Genomic DNA, 9,865 nt, shown 5'->3' on the forward strand with positions numbered 1-9,865 from the left:
TATACTGCATAGCGGTGTCTGTCTCAAAAATGAAGCTGAAAATCATTTTACAGCATTTTACATTTATCACTGTACTGCACGCCACAAGGGCAGAATTATGAAATCTCCATGTTTTCCTTTTTCATTAGAGTTGAATGAATTCAAAGTATTTATTTCACATTTCAAGAGATGTCCCTGAAATTAATTGTGCAGGGATCCAACACAAAACACAAGATGCATGAAAAGGGACCCCGGGAATAAGCTACCTAAAGCAGCTTCTGAGTGGCCACCCCCAGTCCCAGGTCGAGTTTTAGTAACGACAGCTGTCTGTTCATTTGTTAGGAACTCTTGTCCATTAAAGATTCATATTATTTTTATATGGTGCAGCAGAGCGATTTACACCTGTGTTCCGTAATATTAACCCGATAGAGCGATTACTCCGACCCAAACAACAACTGCTTACGTCTATTCAGCTACTTAAAACCCTAGCCAACCCACGCCTGTGGTGAAATGATCCTCCTTAAAAAACAACAAGACAGTCACGTGCAATTAAAAAAAAAAAAAAAAAAAAAAAAGACTTATCCAGCATTATTAGATTCCAATCAGGACATTTTGGACTAATTTAGAAACTGCAGAGTCAGATGAGGAAAGATGCCTGCAAGGATACACAGATTACACACATTAAGCACAAAGCTTAATGGGAGAGAGCGAGAGATAGCATTGGACAGAAAAGTTCTGCATTTCTACTGCAGATGTCTGTGGTTGGGGCTCATCTCACTATGTAATTTACTGCACGAGTGTAACATACATGCTCTGCTGTAGCGGTTGACTCCCAGAGCAGGTCAGAGATGTGCACCAACATAAGACACATTATTGTCAGTCAAAGGGAAAAGTGTGTTACTACACATGGGGCAACTGTCATTGTTCCCGTCTCATACAAAGGCTGATCCAGTACCATTGTTCCACCTCCTATCGTCAGCTTCTTTGGGAAGGATACAGGAAATGTTTCACATAGTATCCAAAACCCAGGTCAATGTCTCTGTGTGACATACACAAATACCAGCCTTAGACACACATTACCTCAGAGACAGGCCAGCTCATGGAGAGAACAATCAATACAAAGTGAGTAAGATGACCAGTCAGAGGGGATCAGTTATGCCTAACAGCCCGTGCCCTCTTTTTTTCTGTCCTTGGGCGCCGGAACGCTTTTCTAGTTTAATCTTCTATACCCGCAGGCTTATGATATTCTTACATATCCAAGTTGGAGCATTCCAAGCGACATAGGGAAAGTGTTGCACGCCTGTGAAGCTTTCCTTTGTTGATTTGATGACAACAAAACAATTCCAGTTGGGTAAAAGAAAGGATTTGCAGAGGATAAGAGTCTTTTGGTCGTCATTTAAGTCCAAACATTGGGACACGTGCCTCTCAGCGGTGGGTAAATCCACTCAAAAACAAAACAAAACTAACAAAAACAGTGAGGAGAAGGGGGAGTGAAAAGAAAGGAGTGGTCATGCAAGTCAAGGATTACAGCTGGTGACCAGCTAAGGTCGGAATGTACTCAACAAGAATCCCGATGATGTAATGGATACTTAAAGCACTGCATGCACGGACGCACTTAACTGGAGAAGCTTGTTTCTGATGAAACTCGAATAACAAAAGAGCGGAACATTTATGCAGCTGCTGGGTGCATCTTTACATGTATAAACACCTGTGGAATAAAACAATGTTGATGTCTTTACCATCATGTACACCAAAGCAGGGCAATTACTCTGATTTGCAATACTAAAAAGGGAAAAATCCTTTTTACATCATTTCAATGTAAAAAGCCCTTCAAATCGATGAGGCTGATTTTTGTGAGGATGTGTATCAAAGAAAGGTTTCTCACGTCTGTAGACTATGAAGTCTCTGCAGCGCCACAATATTCAATTTCAAATAATATTTTGACACACAATTAACCTTTAAAAAAAAATATTTTTTTTTAAAAACCCGCACCATCCTGGTGTTTGAAAATTGCAGTGCGCCATATTGTGATTTTAATTAAATTTCAATTAAACGAGCCACACCAAACTAATCGAAACTACCCAAACCAAACATGCAGAAACTCATCTCCAACAAGAGAAGAGCTTCTCTTCAAAGCGAGCCAGAGGACGGACAGGAACAGGTGTGAAATACACCCAAGGATAATTGACCCCAATTCAAAACTTGGCTGCCCCAAATACACTTAACTAGACACGAGCACAAAACCTGGCAACAACCAGCAGTAACTTAGAAGCAGCCACAGTCAAAGAGGGTAATAAATATTCTTTTTTTTTTTTTTGCTGCACTTCATTTTTGAAATTGACACTGTATCTCTTCAAAAAGCATCTTTCATCTTGAGTGATAATGACCTACCACCTGATGACGGCTGATGGGTGGTCAGACATGCAGATTTTCCTGACTCAAGGCACACAGCAATAGAACAAGACTCTACCTGGAAACAATTACACCCGATGCAGTCTGGACATGCCTCAGCTGGGACTGGTCTCACTGAGAAGAAACCAAGAGGTCTCGTTCAAACTCCAAACTACAGCTGCACAACTTGGAAAAAAATATCTAATTGCCAATTGTGTTTGCCAGACATTTTCCTTTAGCAAATACTGCACCTCCTACAGTTCATATTGCAATTTTGATTAAAAAAAAAAGAGTCATAGTTCAGGCCGAAACCAAACCATTAGGTTAATTGACAGACCAATCAATATTTGACCAGCAGGTCCACAGATTTGTGTTCGCTCCACTTTGGCGCTGTGTATGTCAGCTCCAGCAACTTGTCTAAAATGTGTGGATGTCGGCCCACCATTAACATGTGTTTGTAATCTCAGCGGAGGCATGTTTCATCCTGTAATTCTAGCAGCGCCGTCAGAAGAACAAGAGGAGAGTAGAGAAGGACAGGTCATTGAGAGGTAGGGGAATATTCCATTAAGAAAAATAATCCCCCTTGCATTCCTAGCGAGTTTAAAAAAAGGGGGTTGAGTTTAGGGCGAAGGGTGTGTTGTCAGGTTGTGTCTGATTTCCACTGAAAGGACACAACCTGCTCCAGGAATATTCAGACGAGCAAGAAGAAAAACTGAAAATGTCGCTTTAAAATTGTAACTGGTTTAACAATACGATGAACAACAACAAGAGCTCTCTGCAGAGGGCCCAAAGATCACCATGCTTACATAATCCTGCTGAGAGACAGAAAGGAACAGATGTAGTTGTAGTTTAAAAAAAAAAGAAGTATATCTTTAAGTAGACAAAAGCACATGATGTGTTTGGGACTTTGAGAGGAATTGGTGGTGATGGAGGGCGGTTGTGGGTGCAGGTTTCCTTACAACTACTTGATTTTCATTCCTGTCCTCCGGCCAAACATGCCAGAGACACCCCTCAACCTCCCCAGCCTGACTAACGAGTTCCAGACATTGGTCATTGTGTGTCCCCAGCCGTTCTCCCACAGTGTCAGCTGGCTTTTATTCAGCAACTAATGTATTCTACTCAAAAAGAAAGCTACAGGCCACACTGACCATATGTGTAGACATATGGCTCAAGAAGATTACATCTATTATTTCTTACCAGCAAGGTGAACTGGCTAGCCGCTGCCTTGACTTCCCGAAGGCCTTTGCAGCGATGCAAGGTTTCGTCTTTTAAAATACTGACATGACTAAAACATTCCCTTTCATATGAAAATTATGAATATGCAGGAGAGTGTATTCTCTATCACTGCGTCTCTGTTTGAATATTTTTCTAATACCGGGGTGTCCTCTGAGGATGATTCTGCAGCTCATGCAGAAAAAGGAATGTTTACTCAGAAATAATAATCAAGATTCTGCACTGACAGAAACAACTCAGAGTAGATTCCTAATTGCACGCAACTGACTGCAATCTAGCTCATGCAATAACATGAAAGTAGATCATCTTTTCCCTCACAAATTCATCAAACTGCAATTAAGCCTTCAATTTAGCCTGTGTAGCTACTGGTGCAATGAAAACAACTGGGTTTTTTTTTTCCTTTCATGTCTGCTGGAACAAGAGAAAGTCAAACATTGATTTCCCCACAGGATTAAAAATTATCCTCTTGGAGAAACAGTGAGAAAGCGTGATTGTGCAGTCCTTTAAACACACACAAACACACACACACACACACACACACTATACTTAAGGATACAGAAGACCCAACAGAGCCATTTATCAGTGAGGACTTTACAACTCTATAAAGAAATCCTACAGGAGGCAATCTCCATTACAGCCTGATAGACCACTTTGGATGACTTTAGGCAACACACACACACACACACACACACACACGTTAGGACATTACAATCACTTACATTCATAGTGGAAAACCAAATCTTTAACAATTCATCCCAAAATCTATCCTTCATTCACACCTTAACCCTCACCACCAAAAGCTCACAAAGGCCACTTTACTAGATTAGCACCATCTTTGGTACCCATGAGGATTATGGGCTGTGAAAAGAACATTTTATACCAGAGAAGGTCTCCAATAGGTAACAAAAACCACCACCTACACACAGCGGTCAGATCGGGGCCACAGGTGCAGGGGGGGGGGGGGGGGGGGGGGTCAGATCAGTGCAGACCACTTGTGTTTCTAGAACTTCAAAACAATCCCTCTGATCTTGTTTAATGCTTCAGTGGTGATCAAATGTGGGGCTGTCATGACTTCCCTCAAGTATCCACAGGGTCTCTTGGCCCTTCAGGTGATTTGCTGAATTTGTGGTGATTGTGCTTTTGTGTGTGTGTGTGCTTTTGTGTGTGTGTGTGTGTGTCACCCAAACCTTTCTTGTTGATATGCCTCAAATGCAAAGTATTTCTACACTGAACTTCTGCTTTCTTTAACCACTAAAAACTGGTCCCATTTATTGAGCAGGCATGAGTGAATGGGAAGAGTGACGCCACAGGAAGCAGCGCAACGTGAGCACAGCACTGTGAAAGCAGGGAGTGCAGCTGGTACTGCTAGTACTGATACTGCAGAAAATGAGAATCAAAATTAGGGCTGTCACAATACCAGAAATTTACTGCTGAATTTATGGGATTCTTCGAAATAGATGATCAGGCAAACAATAAGGAGGAAACAGCTTTTCAGAGCTACGGTTGAAGGTGCTGAGTCAGGAGTTCTGCTGATAAATTTGAGCATACATTGGTTCATTTACTCAAGTTTTCATCTGTCGATCTTAACTGAACCACACTGACCCTGACAGATATTTGTTCATGAAATATTTCAACACACTTTGAAACAAAGACTTGATGCGGATTTTTTTTTTTTTTTTTTTTAAGTCGCCACTGGCCTCAGATTTACCCTTCAATCAAGCAAAACACAGGGGAAACTAGTTTGGTCCCTGACCTACGTGCCATTTACTCAAAGAGGAAAAGCCTCAACTATAAACGTGCAGATGTGCGTCCATTATTGGGTTTGCAGTGGTTTTACTGGACCCCAGCGGCGCCGCAATGATGCTCACACCTCACATACACGCTCGCTCTCTCTCTCTCTCAACTACACACTTTTCATAAAAATGTTTCTCAAATGCAGGCAGACGTGTTGCTGCTGCTTTGATTCCTTGTTGTTGATATTGTCAAGTATCTCTGGTAACTCCCGTCGTGCCTTCAGTAATTTTGGTGCCATCGATAGAAAAAAAACAACAACATATTTTCAGGATTTTAGCATTGACTTCCTACAGTTCTTGTGACATTCCTACTTGAAACTCCTCGGTATGTTCAGTATTGATACATAGATTAGAGCATACTGTCTCTGTCATTAACCATTCTGACATTTAAGTTGAAACTACAGATGTATTATTCACAACCAGCGTCAACTTCTGTCGCTGCAGTGACACTATCTGAATAATGTTCAAAAATGCAAATTAGTCCGCCGCTATACAAAATAATTCCATCTCCACAGGAAGCCACGCATCTGCTGGGTGTAAAACATGTTGCACTCTCGCTCCTCTTTACTCACTGACACGTCGACAGAGCAACATCCTGATATTTGATGGGTTCTGTATTTAAAAACCTCCATGCAGACGCTTCCTTGACCACGGATGTGGGAGAGATCGTGCTCTCTTCACTGCAGAAAGGGATTTCCCTGCCTCCTACATATTCCAGACTGGCAAAGACATAAAAACAGGGTCTTCACGGACTGAGAAGATGATTTCTATTGTACACCATGTATTCCTTCTGAAGATGGGAACTTTAGTTGTAATAAGAGAACGAGAGAGAGAGAGAGAGAGAGAGAGAGAGAGAGAGAGACAGAGAGAGAGAGAGAGAGAGAAGAAAAAGCTGTCATCTCAGCGGCCTGCCAAAAGGCAAGTGAGCCGGTGGAATCGTGCAGGAAATGACATCACTGACACATTCTTCCCCGAGAAAGAGATGCAAAGACAGGACATGCAGGCACTTGTGTTGCCTCTGAACTGATGACATGCAGCGACCATTACTGAGACAGTGGACAGCAGAGTGAAGACAATGCTGGACCGGGGGAGAGAAGGAATGCGGTGTTGCGAGATGCCAAAGGGGGGGGGGTGTCAAAACTTGGCCTACAATTTAAAGCTTAAGACTTTTGTTTCTTTTTAAATGAATTGGCATTACTCTGCTGTCTGAAATAATGATGTATGAACCAGATACAAAGACAGGGACCACACCAGAGCCCCACCCTGACAATAGGGTCGCACCTCACTGGTGCCTTCTCAAACTGCCCCGCCTGTAATTACATCAACGGGCTGGAGAAAGAGCAGCTATCATTTTCTCAGTCGCTCCCAATAAATGAGTAATGTGGGAGGGGAAAAATGGATGTGGCCCTTAGGAGTTTTGTTTTTGTTTAAAAAAGCACCGCGATGTACTGTGCAATGCATGAGAACGTTAGGAAGGAAAGAACAATAGATAGCACCCAAGCCTAGACCTGATCGTTTGACGAACAGCCCCAGATCGCACCGTAACTTGATGGACCACAGGACGGTCCAGTAAACTGCAACTGGACCATCACACAAATTAGAAAAATTGCCCCTGAGCGATTCAGCTGTCATTCTCCTCATTTCACAACTTGGCATGTGTGGATTTGCACGAGCGTGGGAGAACCGGAGAGATCAGTTCCAAGGTTCCTCATTGCTGGCACATGATGGCAGCTAATTCACTGCAGCCAGACCTGAAAGCTCCAGCAGAAGCCTTCGTCAGACATGGGATTGCTGGGAGAGCGCTGGGCAGGTGACGCTGAAGGAGGTGAGGGAACGTCCTGTCGCCATGGCAGATGAGTCAAAAACTGAGAAGGCCACTGTTCCGTCGAAAAGCTCGGTGGCTCTGCGATGATTCTGCCACGAGGCACGCGCTTGATGAAAGCACTGCCTCACCTTAACAAGCGACTAAAGCCAGAGACTTGGCTAGCATACGCCGAAAGCTGATAGCATTCTTTCATAAACAGGATGGAAGTGAGGGGGAGAGAGCAGAGATGAGGACGAGCAATGAAGAGGAGAGAGGCAATCAGACAGATAGCACAGTTTATGTGATACTCCACCCAAAAACTGTTTTCTTCACATAATATCAAAATAATAAACATAAATGACTCACATCTTGGCATTTATCAGCTAAATATCCATGGAGTATGGCTTCAACATATGATTGCAAGTTATCATCCGGCCGCAGTTGCATTCTTTTTCTGACCAAGACAGGAGAAAGGAGAAGATGAGAGGAGGAGCTGAGGATAAGTTAACGAGGAGGAAAGAACCGAGAAGACAGAAGGTGGCAGATTCTGTTTAGGTTTGGTTAACCCTCATCACGCAACGGAAGAAGAAGCTGAGACCGGTTCGGTCGATTGCGAGCAAAACATTCAAACGTGAATTGTCGGGGCTCTTGTTTCCTCTTTGAGTTTTTAACTCAGGCTGCTGAAAATTAAAAAAAAAAAAAAAAAAAAAAGAGTGAGAACTCAAGACTATTTTTATGTTGCGTTGTGAAAAAAACACCTAAACCAGAGTCCCTGAAATAAAGATTCCTGGTCCAAGACTCCAGAGTTGCAAGATCCTGACAAAGCATTGCTGATGTGGGACTACTTCCTGGTCAGACGTGGATGAACCCTGCTCATTGTACCCCCCACCACCACCCCCACCCCCCACCCCCCACCACCACCCCCACCCCCAGGAGACCAAAACAAAGGATCAATTGCACTGTCTGGCACGTGTGACATCTTGCTGCCAAGTGCTCCATTGTCTATGAAATACAGATCAGGGGGTGCTGGCGGGGGTGTGTGAGCAGATATAAAAGGCAGCTCTGCCTGCGTGTGTTAGCCTACTACGTGGTGGCTGCAGGGAGCTGCGGAGGCAGCACATGAAGGGGATCATTCAGCTAATTCGGAAACAAACAAACAAACAAACAAAAATACTGTATAAGACAACTCTGGAAGATTTCGACACTCCGCAACCACTCCTCATATTTTGAGTGCGTGTGTGCGCGCGCGTGCGGGCGCGTTTCCCCATAGTGTAGTGTATCGCCTAGCAACAGGCAAGGTTGCTAGGATGGTGCAGCCTTGCCAGAAACACGACCACTCGTTCCCCCGTGTCTCCTCCACAAGTCACATCACAACATGCCACCTCCCCGCTGAGCCTCTCAACGAGTCTCAGTGACGTGGCAGTAAACTGCAGGATTTCACAGGACCTTCTAACTTTTTTTTTTTAAACCACCCCACACACACACACAAAAACACACTCAGAAAAAAAACGTCCCACGCCTCCACTTTTTTAGGTTTCACAAAGGAGTGACCGGTTCGATGTGGGGAGACGCAGACTGAGCGCTGATCTGGCGCAGACGAGCTGCGGGGCGCTGCTGTCAAGTTCAAAAGCATAATATTTATTTGAGAAAAAAAAACATTTCTGACGTTAAATATCCGCAGCTGTGTTAAGCACTTGAGCTGATGTGTCTATCAAACACTCCCCCCGACAGTGACAAGTTACTTTACAACTGCAGCTGCCGAGTTTTAAAGTCGAGTCAACTCACGCCGGTTGTCTCCTGACGTTAGCTGCCAGCGGGGGCTAGCTTGGTTTAGCCAGATTAGCACATGCTAACGCCGTCACACAGATGTGTTAGTTGCGTGTGTTAGGAACGCATTACTTACTTTTATGTCTGCCGCCTCCCCACGACTGTTTAGCGATGCTGGGGCTTCGTATAATTGCCCTACCAGCGGATTTCAAGGCGTCCATATCGAAGTGCAAAAGTGGGGCAAGCCGCCCCCCCGCCCCAGTCAAGCCTGTCCGCGTCCGTCGAAACACTTCCCCGGCTTTACAACAGCCGTCTCCCAACTCAACTTTTTTCAGCTGTTTTTCCTCCCCTCCGCACGGTTAGCTCTCAGTCGATGGTGGTTTATCATGCTCGTCCCCCTGGGCGGTGCTACATATGTAAATTAACCCGATAATACGCGTGACGCCCGTTTGTGGAAGCACGGGAGGGAGAGTGGGGGGCGGTTGTATCATCAGCGCTCACATCCCGGGCGGGCGGTGCTGTTCATACACACGTATACGCGCCGTACAGTTTTATTTCCAGCCAGCGCGCCGTGATAGTGACAGGTCATTTGTTAGTCATGTCACGGACTGTGGAGACTTATCATGTTTTATTCAGCCACATTGGCTTCTTCTCTCTTGCATCCAACTCTTGAGAAGTGGAAATGTCAGGAGTGTCATGACCAGAAATAAAAGGAAGTGTCAGGATCTATTAATTCTGTTTTGATTGAGGGACGAAAAGAAGAACATTTGAGTCATTCTAATTGATAACTAATGGCCTTCTTTTGAGGCAGACACTTGGACAAGTCACAGCGGGGGGGGGGGGGGCAAAGGTGTAATTAGGGTAGACCACCTAAATCAGGGCTGCCCAAAGTGGGGCC

General features: G+C 44.3%; 1 protein-coding gene across 4 annotated transcripts in view; it reads right to left on the minus strand.

Annotated features, from left to right (window-relative positions):
- ldlrap1b (low density lipoprotein receptor adaptor protein 1b) overlaps positions 1-9,370 on the minus strand; it is a 29,618-nt gene extending 20,248 nt beyond the window's left edge. For 2 of the 4 annotated variants that reach the window (XM_086183086.1, XM_086183085.1), the window contains exon 1: positions 9,104-9,369. In XM_086183086.1, the coding sequence (XP_086039212.1) occupies positions 9,104-9,188 (85 nt within the window). In that variant the 5' untranslated portion in view covers positions 9,189-9,369. Of the gene's footprint in view, positions 1-9,103 lie in introns of all 4 variants that reach the window. The other 2 variants (XM_086183087.1, XM_086183083.1) reach the window with 2 other exon arrangements.
- Positions 9,371-9,865: the final 495 nt, after the last annotated feature.

The sequence above is a fragment of the Aulostomus chinensis genome, chromosome 17, assembly GCF_037954235.1.
Source record: "Aulostomus chinensis isolate RoL2024-O1b breed Wild chromosome 17, RoL_Achi_v1.0, whole genome shotgun sequence".
Classification (NCBI taxonomy): Eukaryota; Metazoa; Chordata; class Actinopteri; order Syngnathiformes; family Aulostomidae; genus Aulostomus; species Aulostomus chinensis.